Source organism: Cotesia typhae, unplaced genomic scaffold (genome assembly GCF_013202065.1).
Source record: "Cotesia typhae breed Kobodo isofemale line unplaced genomic scaffold, CoteBio_Ctyphae contig_23, whole genome shotgun sequence".
NCBI lineage: Eukaryota > Metazoa > Arthropoda > Insecta > Hymenoptera > Braconidae > Cotesia > Cotesia typhae.
The window spans coordinates 1,957,931-1,975,833 of NW_027423729.1; the positions used below are offsets into that span (position 1 = coordinate 1,957,931).

At 28.9% G+C, this 17,903-nt stretch overlaps 1 protein-coding gene across 1 annotated transcript in view; it reads right to left on the reverse strand.

Moving 5' to 3' along the window:
• Gfrl (Glial cell line-derived neurotrophic family receptor-like) overlaps positions 1-17,903 on the reverse strand; it is a 162,527-nt gene that overhangs the window by 63,887 nt on the left and 80,737 nt on the right. The window contains exons 3-4 of the mRNA XM_074239154.1: positions 15,590-15,760; positions 10,221-10,365 (exon numbers count right to left, since the gene is read on the reverse strand). Coding sequence (XP_074095255.1) covers positions 10,221-10,365; positions 15,590-15,760 — 316 coding nt within the window. The remainder of the gene's footprint in view (positions 1-10,220; positions 10,366-15,589; positions 15,761-17,903) is intronic.

The window sequence follows — 17,903 nt, forward strand, 5'->3', positions numbered from 1 at the left end:
ACAAAAATAAACCTCAATACAAATTAGTACATCCGAAGTACTATTATGCTTTTATAAATCAATGCGCAGAACTGGATATCGGAAATCTCAGAATAGTACAGAGGTTCAGTGTTCGAAAGTTATAATTATTACTGTAATATCGGGTATATATAGTAAGGTTAACAGTAATTCGGTAATATTAAGTTTTATTTAAAAAATAATTGTTACAAGAGATGATTTTCTTCATACAACTATCCGCGTGAGTTAGGACTTAGGAACTATCTTATTTTTCCTTTTTTCAAAGGTCGAGACCCAAACTTGTCCCTTCTGGGACCATCGCCCATCCTTATCTAACTTACACACTAATTGCAAGAGTAATAAAACGACAGATGGTGACGGATTAAACAATTTACAAAAATCTTGAGCGTCAAAAACATGACCTGGGTTTTATTACTCTAGCATCGCAGGGTCTTATTTTCAAAACTCTAAGTCTAAAATAAAATAAAATACTTTAACTAAAAAAAATATAAGGCTGAGAGAAGAAGAGAAAAAAAAACACTTATACACATGCATACCACGACATTCCCGATACTACATTATCTAAATACATTAATATGAGGGAAAATTTATAATTGGATAAGATCGTTTTTAGTCGCGTATTTCTGTAGATCTGCTATGATTCATTAATGTCAATCAAACCGTTCACGGATAGACGTATTTAAACCGTTCTTTCATTCTCTATTAAAGCGTTGCAGCAAAACTTGATAATAATGACATGAAAATATTTTTCACAAACAACAACCACTGATTTGAAGATCATGGTTGAAAAATATGACCTAAAATATCCAAAAGTATTGCAAGACAATTTTTTAGATTGTAATCAAGTTTAATTTAATTAATAAATCTCATGAAGCTTCCGCCAATTTATTATTTAAATCTTGAACTTTACCACCGACACTCTTGACACCCAAACCTTTTATTGATTTATTTATTAAAATAAAACAACGATTTAAAAAACGTTTTTTTTTTTCTCGAATCAGTCTTTGAACTGGTCTTAAGCGAATGAAAAAAAAATTAAATCAATTAATCAAGCGTCTTCAATTACCATGTGTTTGCAGACTTGCGAATTTCCCTTTGTTCAATCACCGACAGTTCCAAGGGATATTTCATTTTTAAAATAAATATTCGAGTAAATAAATCTAAAATAACGTCATTTTTACTGTGCAGTGTAAATAATTGCAGAAATAATTGAGAAATAAAATCATTCTCGCACTCAGAGAAAAAATCAGTAACTATTAAATTTAGTTTCAATAACTATTGTGTAGCTAATTCAACTATTTTGTCGTTAATATGATATTAATTAATAATTAATTAAATTACTTAAAGAAAATAAAAAAAAAAACTCCTAATAAATTTAAAAAAAAAAAAAAAGTAGCCGTCATAAAGTCGAAAAAAGAGCATCTTAAAAATTTTAAACCGGATTGTGATTTCGCTCGATCCCCTTTCCCTTTCCCCGCAGCGAATCTATTTGGCTTCCTGTCAGTCAAATTACTAATAAATGGCAAGTGTTATCGAGTATTTTCGACTTCATGATCAATATTGAGTGACGTATAGACATTATTAATAAGAAATTAACGAATGACAGCTACTAACAATGAAGAAATTTTTTTCTTGTAAACTATAAAATAAAAAAAACGATGCAGTATTCTTCCTTGAAGTTACAAAATATTTATTAAAATTATTTTAAAAAAAAAAAATGTTATTGGAAGAGGAAAGCAAGCAGTTTAATTCAAATCTGTAGGTACTAATTTCAATTGAAATAGGTTTTCTCTGGCGCTTCTTAGAGAAATATACGGTGGAATGATTTATTGATCCGAATTACGAAGTAATGAGCAGAGATATATGGCTGGCTTATCATAAGGAAACTTATACACTGAAGGAAAAAAAAACCGGTTAAAGGAAATATTATTTTATCCACTTATTAAAGTTCATTTATTAACTATGTAGTCAATTATAATATTAATTTTCCTGGAGGGAAACTCAAGTTTCTTCTTAACTTGCTTAAAAGTAAAAGAGTAGAAAAATTACAAATTTATGAATGATAAAGTTCTTTTATTTTTTAAGTTTTTTTACAACTTGAAGACAACAAGCTTATTATAATTAAGTCTATTTTTGGAGTAGAAAAAAAAAGTTTAAATATTTATTATCAATTATTATTAATATAATTTGTCATAAATTTATTAATTACTTAATTTTCGGAAAAAGGTAGTTTTAAAAAATTTCCGACAGAGGTCGCATGGTCGCTAAATCGTCTCGTTATAAGAGAGTTAATTTTCAGGATTTAAGTTTTAAAATAAAAATAATTTTTTTAACTTTTTTAAAGAGCTTACCTGACAGTGAAATTAACTTGAATAAAATTACTATTAAAAAATAAAAGCATATTTATAAAGCAAGCTGAAAACTATAACTTTGGAATAAAAAAAGTCCTCAGTATAGAAATACAATAAAAAAAAATGCAGATATTTTTTGTAATCCTTTATATATCAGAAACATATAAAGAGTTGTCTCATATGTATTTTATTTAAGTCAATATTAAATTGACTTTTTATAAATTTATGCGCAGAAAAGAGTTAACATGATATCTAGAAAAATCTATAGCATCTAGTACAGTTTTATTCTGGAATACTTGAATACCTGGTCTCTTTTTTAGTAGAAGAAATTTTTCTCAATATTTCGAAATAGATGTCGAGTTTGTCATCCTTTTGTACTATTTCCTTTTCACTCGGTACATCATATCTATACACACAGAATTTCATCTTTTTTACTCTTTCTATTACTTTTTCTTCATACTACACTACTTTCTTACAGTCCTTTTATCCAATGTCTTTTTCTTTACTCGACGATAGCACGAGACATAATCTTTCAGCTGCGAGGCTTATCTCATAATGGATATGATGGCTCCTACTGCCAGCCATACTATCAGATATATCTTGAAAAGTCCATCGTTACTATAGTTTATATACTTACTCACGTTTTTTTTAGACCTTGCTAAAACTTTGTAAAAAAAAATATATATATTTTGAAGAGTACGAGATCGTTAAAACTTATAAGTATTGAAGACTCAAATTTCCAATAATGATTCTTTTCGATAACAATACAGATAATGGTCTAAGTAGGGCATACTTGTTTTAGTCTACGAAAATATTTTGCCAAAGTTTGTTTTCTATTTTTTCCTAATTGCTTTATGGACCGTAAGTTTAATAATAGAAAAATTCCAGATAATGCCTCTGAGAATCGAAATTAAATATACTTCGAGATTGCAAAATCACAATTTATTAATTTCTAACAGTCGTGACAGAAATTCAAAATTAATAACAATTTAAATTTCATCGTTTTCATCCTTCTTTTATCTTATAATATGGTATTGACACAAAAGTCAGTATTATATTACTTAAGTAAATTAACAATTCTTTTGAAGCTTAAATATTCAATGTAACCTGATTTAATTGATACGAACTCGCTAAAGTTAAATAATTGTCATAATTCTAATCACTAAATGACATCTACTAAATTATTATTACCGTTCTCCATCAAAATTAATAAAGTTTCAAATTTAGTAAATTTATAAATTCAATATCTTGCATTCAGAGCATTCGTTCGTGTTTAATTTACCTACTTATTAAACTATCAAGTAATCCCTAGTAAAATGTGTCAAGCTGTAAACTTTTATCGAGTAATTAATAATTTAATTCTTCATTAATAAACTTCAAAATATTCTGAGAAAAAATTTTATTTTCAGTTTTATAAGCTCAAAAAATATATAGTAGGAAAAATACATTTCCAGGAAAAATTAAAAATTGAAAAAATTACTTCTTTATTCTCATGTATAGCCAGATATTGGAGCTTACTATATTAAAAAATTTTTAAAAGAGTATTAATGGAAAATTTTCATAAAGAATCAACATGCATTTTTGAGACATCCACTTTTAACTTTTTCAAACTTTTTAAGCATTATTCTCAGAAGTGGTTTGGATGAACATACTCAATAGCAAATTCACTTTGTTCCTGTTAAGTACAAGCCGAAAATTATCACCATCAAGGTCGATGGACGAAAAGGATTAACGTTTGCATTGGCTGCTTAGTGCACAACTGAACTAAATAAGATACGAAAATTTTTTAATTTTAACTGATGAAGCTCGGTTGGATGTATGTATAATAAAATTCATATCTATCTATCTATCTAAATAAATAAAGTTATGTTTTTCTGTAAAGAAAATTTTGAAGTGTTTATTCTACATTGCAAGTTAAAAATTATTTTAAAATAGAAAATGATTCAACGTCAATATTTTTTATGACTAATGCCCAACGAATCGATCAGGGATCAATGGTAGTTACTAATAACATTCGAACCTTACGAATGTAGGTCAATGTGTGGATATTAACATCCACATATGCACATATATGGTTTCAGTTATGCACACACCAAAATTATGTAGTAAACCAGCTAAATGCGGGACTATGAGAAACCGGATATCCGTAGCTCTGGGTGGAATCGGAAAACGGTAGTGAGCTTGGCTTACCAGGAAATCCCGTCAAGTCTTTGGGATTTTCCGGCGTGGATCCTCTGGCTGCTTCCGCAACTTTTTATTCCAGTTCCTTCTCTAACTCTTTTTGCAGCTCCACTTCGATTTCGACATCATATCCACATTTATATATACCACCATGCTTTATATATTCTCTTATTCATCCACATCTCGTTCGCTCATTATATTCTTCCTTTTTTATCATTATTATTATTATCATTGCTTTAATGCTCCATGAACTCGTCTTTTTTCCTTTACTTTGAGTTACCGTTTATTTACCGTAGCTTACTGATGCCCAAGCGTCGATCATTCAAAAAGATAAATTTAACGTTTGACGTCGTGCAAACGTCGTAAAAATCATCCAATTTTATCTACTGCCTCAGATCCACAGTGTTTCAATTTTTCGCATCAACAATTGTGAGTCCTCACGTTCTGTTTGTTGAATTAATAACACACAATATTTAATTTTTTTTTTTTCGTTTTGGTAGTTGTTGTTTTATATTTAGATCAGTGAGTCAGAGAAAATTTATAAGCATCACAAAATTTAACTGGAAATAAATATTTATTAAATTATAAATAAATGTGCTAGATATTGAATTATCATTGCGTTTTATTTATCTAAAAAATAACCTACTATTCCATGCAAGGTGTCCATTTTTTTCCTACCTAGGTCACAAAATTGATCTCCTTTTTTTATTCTATACATTTTCTTTACATCATGTAAAAATAAAAAAAAATACCGAGACGATCTTAAAGTCACTTTTTACTAGATATTTAATACACTTGACATTGAACTTACTTTTAATCTTACTAAAAAAATTAAATCCTGTTTTAAAAAATACCAATTGTGTTTGCTTAACCAGTCTCAATATTTGTAACTTATACAATAAAATCTTTCAGTCCGATTTCTTTCGAGATTTCAGTTGGATGCCAAACATAATCACGAAACTTAAAAAGCAAAAAAGTATCCGCTTTCAGACAGCTTCATTCATCTTAAATTAGGCCAAGCACTTTAGACTTCTTTTGTAAAGATGACCTAAAGTAGGACCACTACTTTCTATTCAAATAATAAAGAAAAATCTATACATTCATCACATATAGATACATCTAGATACATGCATGCATACATGTATAACAACTCTTTTAGTTACAAATTTAGTCTACACAAACTTCGTGACCTCGTCGTGATAATATCATTCAATATCAACTTCTCAAAAAACTCCCAAAAGTGATTTATATTCCCAATCACTTGTAATAAAAAAAAAAAAAAAAAAAAAAAAAAAAAAAAAAAAAAGAAGTTTTCTCTCTTAAAATGTGTTGATTGTATTTAAAATATCTTTATAACCGTGTTAAAAAAGTTTTTACTCCTCTTCTTACTCTAAAATTAACAAACTGAATCCTCCCATCCCTTTCATAATTAAAACTAAAAACTTTCCGTCACCATTACTGAAAAAAAAAATTATAAATATTCCGCTACGAAAAAAAAAAAAAAAAGCTTTCTTCAGTAGTCCAGCTCTCACAAACTAAACACTCTAAATAAATACCAACAAAGCCAGTAATAACTTTTTAAATAGCGAATCAGTAGCGATGAATGACATGAATATTTAGTAAAAAGAAAGTTAATTATTTAGCACCGAGAAAGGAGTTTTATTGGTAAGAAACTTATTCGATTATATGCCACGACAGCTTATGAATAAAAGATCTGCAGGATGAAAAATTTAAACCAAAAGTTCTTTTATATCGTCTACTATCGCGACACTGAAAAGTGAATAAAAAAAAAAATAAATAAATAAAAAAACATAAATGTATACGTATATTTAATAAATCTAGGTCACAAAATATTTCATTGAGATTTGTGCAAAATCGCTGACCCGGCAATTGTGCTTTTGATATTTTGAAGCATATATATGAAACAAATATATACGGCAGGCTAATCATCAGTATATTGTGTTGCGGAAGAACCCACATGTGCGCATAATATAGCTATACGTTTGAATGGATTCAGGAAATGTGTTGTATGGATGTTGTCTATCATGAAAGAGTAATAGAATGAGTGGAGCAGACTCGACACATATACGACAGCGGTGTATGCGGAATAAACTAGACAGTCTGTTATATTGAAGAGGATGACGAGTAGCTAATGGTGATATGTCAAGTGACACCAAGACAATACACACAAATATAGACATATTAAATAATGAATGTTGAATATATGAGCTTATGTGAGTAAGGATGATGAACGCATCTTCCTACTGCAAACAATGATACTGATAATAACAATGATAATAATAATGGTAGCAGTAACAAGGACAATGGGAAAATGTCGCAGAACGGGAAAACAATTAACGTGGAAATTTCGCACGGTTCTGATGCAGTTTTCGCGTTCGTTCAATTGTTTTCTCCTGGATTTAGTTCCCTTTCCACTGGTGTGAATACGGATGTGACAATTGGTAGCACCCCATAGGGTTAAGCTTCATTCAGTACACAGTACACAGTACACACTACACAGTACACCAGAAATTAGCTCACCGGGACCAGAGAGGACTTAATCGGAGATAGAGGGACCGGGTAAAAGATGGATAAACCGGGTATTATTCATCGGGTTGGAACGAGAAAATGAAAAATAGTTTAGATAGATGGAGCGGTTGGTGACGAGTGTGAGAGATTTTCATGTGACAACATGCGATGGGAATTGATGAATTACGGAAATAGAGAGATAACAATGTCCTCTGCTTTAAATGGAAGCCAAATTCACAAAACAATTTCATTTCAGGTAAATAATACGCGGCACTTCGATCCTTTGATTTATACTGATGGTTATTGATTAGTGGATGTTTGTTGGTGGTTGTAGAGAAAAGGCATTCACAAATGTTGTTATGAAATTAATTATATCAATTAAATTACTCGAGGTGATTAGTCGATGAGTGGCGAAATTTAAGAATAGCTTGGAGTACGATTCATTTTTAAACTTGTTACTACGAAAATTCAAAATTCAAAAAATTAAACTATACTGATTTTAATAGTGAAGCATTGGTGTTAAATTTTTCATAACGAATGGAGTAATTTTTACATTAATTAAATAACAAAAGTATAATATAATTTTGAAGATGAGTTTTTAATAAAGAAAATGGCTTTTTATTCAAAGTTTTAGTCTTTTAAATGCAAATTAAATAAAGTATAAATTAAGTCGTTCTCAGAAATATTCCTCAAGTGAAACAGAGTATAACATTTATGTAAATTATGTTTACGGCTGTTAACAAGGTGTTCTTTTTATTCCATATCACGTAGAGTAAATTTACTCAGAAATAAAAAATAAAAGCTCTACGATTATTTAATTTTTTTTCCAAGGACATTAAATTATCCTGCACCAGCCAAAGGGGCTTTAGATTAATACTACCTATGAATAAGTTCAAAAAAATTTCAACTTGAAATGTTTAAGCTACTTGATGGACAGTTTAATTCTAAATTATAGAATGAATAATTTTTAATTTGCCTTTGTCTATCATTTAGATAATTAAATAATGTTTCCTCTTGGGTATTAACTCATATCTAAGAGCGCTCTTTGATCTATAATATACGAGTAATGGCTCAATAATAGGAGTGCTTCATTTCAACTGTAAAATTCGCTTGTTATTTTTTTATTTTCGGCTGCTTTATGAATATATTCCTGTAAATTGAACTTAAACGTCACGAATTTAACTCTAACAGGTTGAACTAACTCTAGATCGCAACGAATAACTTGATAATAATACTCGCTAATTTTGAACGATTAATTATAATCAACAATTTTTGTTTTGAATTCTTCAATCTAATTTTCATAAATTTTGTTGTGGTGTCAATTATTTTATAATTTTTTTTCCACTTTTTCAAGAATAATAAATATTGAAAATAACGCGGAAAAGTTTGAGGGTAAAAATATTTAAAGTTTGTTCTGAGTTGAAATCTTCGCAATTTTCTTAAATTGACTTTTCTTTACCTCATCTAAACGAACACTTCAAAAACTAATTAATCGAGGTTAAATTTTCTTAAGCATAGTAACTTTTTCTGTCAAAACTGATTTTTTTTAATTTTATTAAAAACTGTGGAATAAAATTTACTTTTTTTTTATGGTTTCACATAATGTTTAGCGATTGTTAATTTCCATTTTTCATGAGTCAAATTTCTAATTTTTATATATTAAATAATAATCCTTACAATAAAAAAAAAACAGGAAAATTTTATGATGGTCATTTTTTTGTAAAAGAGGTTTTTACATTTTCTATAAAATTATTTGGAATTGATCCAAACTATCTGTACATTGACAAATAAAAAAAATCATTTGTAATAGATAGTCACATAGCAGCTGCAGGTTATTAAATTCAAATAACTAAGATATTGTTTGCGAAAATAATTTCAAAAATAAATAAACCCTTGAAATAAAACTGAAACAAGCACCACACGAGTGTAAGCAACAACTCAATTCTATTTAGCGGAAGGTGTAGACAAAAATAAAGCTGTAAAATTTGAACAACTAAATTTGCATGTTTAGTCTCAGTCGAGTTATTCCCACGGTTGTTTAATGTAAACCATCCGTGTCCTCTCACGCGATTTTCACATCGCCGTAAATAATATTAAATAAAAGATACTGAATATTTAGTGCAATTTGGTAGAATCTAGAACTTAAATTTAGCTACAATTTAAATATTTATATTTCATTGTCGTCACTTTTACAGAATTTGAAAAAAAAAATTATCGAAAAAATTCTATGTATATCTTTAAAATTTTCAAATTTAAATGTTTTGTGACGATTTATGTATTTTTCAAACATACTTTTACACTGTGTACATAATGCAGCACTTGTGAAAGAAAATCCAGCAATTCTCTTTTCGTCCTTGTTATTTTTCACCTTCTTCCAACAACTTTCTTTTTCCAACTATTCTACCTTAGACCCTCCACTTTTGTTGCATTTTCTTAAGCTGCAGCAAGACTTTCAAAAGTACTTGAATTGAGTTTCATATTATATATGTACCATATACATATCAGATAGTAACAACGAACGAGCCATCCCCTGCATATTTAATGGATATTTACTTGCTAACACGCATCACTCTTACTTTTTATTTTTTCGTTATCTAATACGGATTTACTGTTTATAATGTAAATGTATATATTAAATATAAATATATATACATCGAGGATTCACTTGTTCACAAAACTTTTAAACTATTTTCTTCCCACAGAATATCAACTTTAAAATATCGCATTTTATACTTTTATAGTATTCGAAAAAAAAAGCTTTAGTAAAATTGGAAAAATTTGACCGTTGTATTTGATGCATATAAAACATAATCGGACAAACTGAATTTTTATTCCGAAAGTGAATTAATATTAATGACAGAAAAATAATTGTACACTGTTAGAAAAATTTATTAAAGAGTAATAAATTGATTTCTTAAAAATTATATTAAGTAATTTTTTTAGAAATAAATTATATTTTTTTTAATTAAAAATATTTACCTATTATCATAAAATAAATTACCTTTGTGCAATAAAATAAATATTTTTAATGCTAATAAAGGTTCATTCTGTTAGAAGATTTCTTAAATAATTTTTGTTAAATATTAAAAAATTTTTTTAAATGCTAAAAAATAATTTGCAGTATAATAAATTATGACTTACCGACTCTCCATTTTGCATTTATTCTCTCGTATTTTACAGCTAGCTTTGAAGTCGTCAAAAAGCTTGATACACGACTTGGTGCGCTGACAAACCATCAGAGCATGGTTGCATGTTAGAAGTGCATCTATTGGATATGGGTCCTTATCTGTAAATCAAAAAAAATTTTTTCGTTTTTATTATTGTTGGTAAAATTGTAAAAAATTTCGAAAATTGACTAATTTAAAGTGATAAATAGCAGAATTATTTATTTTAAACAATATTTTAGAGGCATCATTATTTTTTAATGGGAATTTAAATTTTTTGTGTCATGTAATTAAACAAAAAAGTGTGATGAGTACTCGTAAGCCGTAAAATGAAAGATAAATAAAAAAAAGCAAGTTAAAAAGAGCAACGAAAAAAAAAATCGTGTGCAGGCAAATCCGAGCAACGATGAAAATGGGAATGCGATGAACTGGAGTACGAGGGTGGGTTTATTTTTCCCTCTAGTGAATGAAACGCTAGACGTAAAAAAGATAAAAAAAAATAACCGAAGAAATAAGGATAGAAATTCACATAAGGATATAACCAAGTGCAAGTGAATAGATCGACAAGTATTACACATAGAATCGTTCGAAATGTTCACAGGACTCGAAAAAAAACCCTCTGCGAAAAGACTACTCTGCTCTGAGAAAATGAACAAAGCTGCCGACAGATAAAGAAGAATGATATATACTATGAGAAAAGAATAATAATAAAGAGGTAAGGAAAAAAAAAAAAAGCTCAAGTGCAGCGAAAAAAATAACAAAAAAAAAATTCAAAGAAAGCTCCGTATAGTCAAAGATCTTTTGTCTTTTTCCACTCATCCCTGGCTGCATTTCGATCCTTTTGTCGTCAACTATGACAATCTTTACTTTTCTTTTTATTCTTACGACGAATGACGGATAGATAAAATCACAATGTAATTTTTTCAACTTCAATTGACGCGATAAATATACAATTATCTTATAAAGAAGAATTTATAGGGGCTTATTGAAAAATTCTGAATAGATAAAAGATCCGAAAATTACCTTTCGTTCCTTCTTATTCGTTTCCTTTTTCTTTATCTATTATTCAGATAATTTTCTCCCGGAAAGTTGTTACTGATGATTTCAAGCAATCGATTAAGCAATTAGTGAGCCAATAATAAATCCTGATTAAGAAGATTTTTCTTTGTTTTACTATTGTCGATAAAATCTTACTGTATTTTTGTCTGAGAATTTTTTTTAATTTTTTTAAAAACGCTTACGGCTATTTTATCTTACTCTTTCTTTAGAAGTTAGAAATTTTACTGAGCAAATATTATAGCAAAGGAAACAATACAACTTGGAACAGTAAATTTAACAGTATAAAATATACTTTCAGTTACACTAAATTTGAAAATCTTATTTTAAGCTCTGGTATGTGTGAAGGTGAGAAAACAATGCTGTTCATCCAATTTTTCTTTTGAAGCGATGTATTATACCACAATATGAAATTTAGACGGCTTATATTTAATAAGAATATTTTTTATAATTTATTAATTTAAAATATTTCAATAAAATTTATGGAGGAATATTGTTTTTATCAAATTAAATAATTATGTTGTCTAATTAATAAATTCTCAAGTAATTTAATAAATTTAATAAAATAATTTTTTGTACGTACTTAATAAATTAATTCATAATTTTAATTTAATTTTTATGTTTTTATGCTAAAAATTGTTATAAATATTTCTAAGAATTGTATAATTTTCAATTGAACGAAATAGTGCTTAATTTAAATAATTGTTTTATCGGCTGTCAATTTTTTAAACATAAAAAATCTAATCAAGTTGGAATTTTTGATAACCTTTAAATATTTTAAATAAAAATTAGAAATTCAAAAGCAATTTCCTGTAATTACAATTCACAAACAAAGTATAATATTTCGAGTGATTATTTAGCAATTAGTGTACTTTATGGTTCGGCTAACAGATGTTTCGACATGTGAGTTTATTGAATGATGAACTTAGTAGATGTAATTTGTACGCATGTGTGCGTGTGGATAACAGGGATAATGTATTCAAAAGCCATTAATAAGAGAAAATCGAATAATGTGTTATTTCTATTTTCTAATGTGATTATTAACTATCATTGTAATTAAAGTTTTTGGTTTCAGTAATGGAGTGTATAATTGCCGAATATGCACGGAGAAAAAAATATCGCTCTCATCACTATACGTATCGTAACTATCACGATCCAGGCGAAAAGTAGTGTTAAAATAGTGGCGCTGCAAGCGGTGTATCGTGATTATCACGATACGTACAGTCCTTAACACTATATACCTTTTGAGGTAATCACAATACGTATAGTGTTAGAATACAAACATTTGTTAACAGTCGCTATACATATGATTGTGATAATGACGATACAAAGTTTCGTGTTTATAACGATGTTTTTTTCTCTGTGTGGGTTCAATTGGCGATTAAATATACTTTAATCGAATTGAATTATTTTAAGCTAATAGAATTAATGTTGAGTTTAGAATTAATACGAGTGAAGAAGAAACTTGGCAGATAATTAACGATAAACCGATGAATTAATAAGAGCGCGGCAGTATTTGAATTAAAACCCAAAACTTAAGTTGTCTAAATTAATTATATAAATTTATTTAGTTAATAATTGACATTAAGAATTTTTAGACTAACCATTTTGCAAATAGTCGCCTTGATTTGAGAGCGGAGATGAAACCGGAAACCCGAGGGTTAAAAGTGTCTCTATACTTGGGTTATCTTGTAAATTACGGTACCTGCTTCAAACCCAAAATAATTGTGAGTCAAGTCTTGGAAATTTTTTTATTCTTATTAACTTTTTTAACATTAATGAAAGGCTGAATTTATGATGAGATAATAATTATCTGTATCGCTGTCTGTTTATTAAAAAAAAAAAAAAATGATTTTCTTAAAAAATTACTTAATTTAAAATGTCATTCTAGTAATTTATTTTTTATAATACTTTGAAAATTAAAAAATATTAATTAAAGTTCTTATATTTATATTTATTTATTTATTTATTTTTTTTAATTTTATTACTAGCTATTTGTAAAAATTAAATAGTTTTTTACAACAAATAACATTTTTTTATCAACGGCTTCATTCTTATTCGGAGCTTCAAATCGTTTCGAATTCATGTCAGTTACATTGTTTATTGATAAAACGATTGTAAAAAGAAAACAAAATATTTTTTTATTACCTATACAATTTGGCAGCCGATTTAAAGGTTTCATAAAAATACTCGAAGAGTTATTGCCTCGGTGTGATTATAGAATAAAATCAAAAGCTACTTATTGTGCAACGCTTTCAAAATGAAATTTGTAAAAATCGGTCGGTGTAAATTCTGAGTATATTGAATAATATCAATTAAAACGTCTTCAAGAGTTTGTAAAAAATATACTGAGCTGATTCTGAAGGACTTGGTCAATAAATTAGAATTTCGCAGAGATAGTTCACCATTAGCTGACAAATTTTATTCGGAAAACTTTAAAGAATGTGATAAAAATATTACGTACTTTGATGTTATTTGGAAAAGATAGAAAAATAAAAATTCACAATTTTTTGAAGATAATTTTGCAGTATTAAAAAAAAACTTTGTAAAACATTCTAAGAACTATTTTTACACTGCGGACAACCTTCATAAACCTATATTTAGTTTGTGTCTATAACTATAATTGCGGTTAGAATAAGAAGAGCTATAGATAGAGTTGAACTTTTGGATGAGTTTTAAAAAAATTGAATAACTGAGAAATGCTATACCTCTACCGTATAAAGTGGTCTTAGATACGATTGAATTTCTTAATGAGGACGACCTGGTGAATTTTATCATGGCTTTTTGGATAATTTAATTATTCATTTATTATTTTGATTTCTCGGCTTCAAAAAATGTAGGTCTAATTTTCTTTAATTCAAAAAAAAAAAAACTACGTTTTTTCTCTTGAAACATCAACATATTTAAAGTTGCGAATTATTTTTATTTCATTTGAATTTTAATAAAACATCTGTCTACTCGGCTGAAATGATTTTTTTTTAATTTTATACTCCAATTTTTTCATCTATAATTAATTAAATCTGTCACGTATAAAATATGACGTAATAATAGTAATAATAAACCTGAAATTAAAGATTAATTTTCAAAGCAACAAATGCCTCGTATTAGACAGATATACGTTTGCATTTTCCCGTTGATGATAAACATCATATTCTCGTGAAACATTTTACGTTGCATTGAAAATCGGGCTTGTAGAGGGCTTCAACTTGTCATCATAGCATTTCCAACAGCTTACGACTAATTTATCGATGTAAATTATAGCAAATGTTCAACGATATTGACATGAATGACGAACAAAACTGATAACCCAATTTTATTTAAATATAATCAAAAATAATATTAAAAAAAAAAATTCGTGGTTGGTTTATTTAAATTTAATTTTCTTAATAGACACTGTTTCATTTTATAAATGCAGTCTCGAGAGATTAAATGACATTGCTACGCAGAAAATTCATTATTATGAGAACTAAGTAGAACTGGAATAATGTCAGAAAGATAAAATAATTGTGTTGTGAATTTTAAATAACAATTGATAAACTTTATTTTTTTCACACAAGAAAATTTACAAAATAATGAATTATATAATATTTAATTAGAGTGGAAGTTGTGAGGTCATATGACAAAGTAATTAGACATATACATTTTATCAATAAAAATAATTGGACTGTTGTGAAAATAGAACGACAAATTTTTATGTTCAATTTACTGTGTACTAAATTGTTTTTTGTTGTTTGACAAGTATGGATTAAATTGAATTGAGTGGAGGTATTTGTGATTAAAAGTGATAGTTGTTTTATTTTATTTTAGTTATTTCAATGAACTACCCAGGCTGATGAATCTGAATTGTCAATTTGTGCAGGCGTTTCATGCATGCCCTTTTTGTATCGGTCACAAACATACATTTACTTGTTTCATATCTATGTCTTTGAAAATCAGCAAATGACAATTTGTTCGAAATTTGAAACGTGAATAGGGATCAACGTCTCGCCAGACTCTTCAAAGTTTCAATAAATCCGAAAGAGTGTGTCCGGCTGCCTGAATTAAGCGACAATGCAAACGATAGATGACAGTATTGTCAAGCTCATTATTTATTTAGACGTTTAGATTTTTCGGCCGTTAATCTTGGGGATGTAAACGAAAAGTTGTTGAATGATCAGGGTCTGATAGAAGACGAAAAGGAGAAAGGAAACACGGAAGTCACGAAAATGTCAATGTGATGGGAGATTGTTGGTGAAATTAGAGTGGAAATACTAAGGGTCATAATTTGTGAATTATAAAAACATGTCCTACCTTTTTTGAGAACATATATACAAGGGTGATCAAAGAGAAAATTCTGAAAGCTGTTGCACTCTGGATCGACGTGTGGTTCTTTGCAAAGACACGTTGGCCGGAAGAACGAAAATGCTTGGAGTGTTTTCAATGCCGCTTGACACTTGGTCACCGTCACCGTTGAGCACGCCACTGAAATCATAAATAATTATAATTAAATAAAATTGTTGGAATAATTACATTAATCAGTGGTAATATGAGTGGCTCTTGATTGAAAGAATTGAACTGTGAAAGAAGAACAAGCGAAATGGAAAGAAAAACAAGAGATAAAAAGTTTTGAAAACAATTGAGCAGTAAAATTAATAATAAAATTACATAGTTGCCATCTCGTCTCACCCTTGGTGTTCTCAAAATGGGTAAAAATTAAAGTGAAACGACTATGAATTAGACACGAAAATCTTGAAAGTTTCATCAGCAATAATTATTCGCTCGAGGACTCTTTAAAAGTTGAATCTCTCTTAAACTCATAGGGATGATAGTTAGCTATCTCGAGCGGCACTCCAGGTGGTGGTACGACTCAGCCTTGTAAACCCGGTGATCTCTGTCCCTCTTTTATTATTCTTATTCGATTTTTCTTCATCTCGTCGTCTAGTCCAATGGGCGTAGCTTTCAGTACCGGAAAAGCTCTCCACCCCGGGCCGGCCCAACTCCACCTGACGGTAAACGCGAGAGCTCCGCTCTCTATCTTAAATTAAACATTAACTTCCACTTGGAAGAATTTTATTTTTTACTTTGCTGAAACCCAGCATCCAAGCGCGCAGTCTCTACTCCGCACCCTTATCAACCTTTCATCCACCGTTCCCCATCGTTTTCCTGTCCTATTCCTCTCAATTCGGCTTCGGCGGCAATCTTTGTTTGTATACGCTGCTCAGTAAGCCGGCCAAGATTTGTCATTTTTTTCCATTCATTTATTCTCAACTTTTAATCTTACAGCTTGAATTTTTATAGCTTAAATTTAAGAAAAAAAAAAAAACGCCTAAAAATGGTAAAAATTTGTTTTAAAAATAAATTGTATCGCTGAATTATAAAATACAATGAAAAAAAAAATTAATAATAATTGAGAAATAAAAATAAAAATAAATTGTAACTCAATTTCAGCGAAAAGGGTGATTGACAGCTAGTAAAGTCTAAAATAAAAATATGAACAAAAAATTTTAATCTGAAATCCATATTACAAATTTAAAACATCATGTTTATTTTATCTAAAAGGATTACTTGCATAAAATAGAAGCGCCCTTTTAATAAAAATTAATAATTTCTCTCCGCTAATTTTTTCCGACTTCAATTTAAACTGCATAAAAAATTTAAATCCGTATTTTCGAATTAAGCTTAAAAAAATCAACTTAAAATATTTTACAGTAGTTAAAAAGTTTTTCAGTTCCCAGCAGTAGAGAGCACCGACAAAAATCTCAATTATTTCTATTCCCCATCAAATTTATCTCCGAAAAACCGAACGTAGTTTCGTACTCCATTCCAGGCACTATGCACTGTACAATGAGAACTAAAAATTAGGTCAACGGTAGTATATAAATGACTGTAACGGGCGCTATTCGATTGGCATGCCACCACTGTAGGATGGAACTTTTTGCAGCACTCAAAGTGTAAATCTCGAGATAACACGATATCGATTCATAGAATAAGAGAATTGTTATTCTTACACGATAACACATGAGTACGTGAGATAATAATAATAACACTAAAGATACATATCTATGTACACTTATATATCTGTCTATATAATATCTATAATATCTAAAGAAAGAAGCCCACCCATACAATTGACCTCCTAAAGTGAGTTCGAGTTTGCGATTCCATCGATCGTTTGACCAAGCCGAGGGTCGTTGACACCAAAGTATACCCCAATGAAAACTATTACCTCCAGTAATTTATATATATTTGCTTAACTTCAACTTCATAGAAAACTATAAAAAAATCAATATGGTGGATCATTCTGCAGAGGGGAAAATTTTACGGTGAAAATAATTAATTAGCCAGAGACATGCAAAATAGTGAATCACTCTTTTAATCCTCAAGTAAATAGTTAAAAATTTCAATTTCGCTGATAGCAATGGTTCGAATCCGAACATTAATACACTTTTCGAAGTTCATCACCGTTGTATATTATCTGTAGATCAGTACCGAGATAAATACTGGTGAAAACGCTGCCAAACAGGATATGAGATACAAAATGTAGCTTGTGTTAGCAGATGAGTTAGTAGGGAAAGTGGAGAAAATCCGAGCTGAAATCCAAGAGTTAGTGTTTGATATCCGAGAG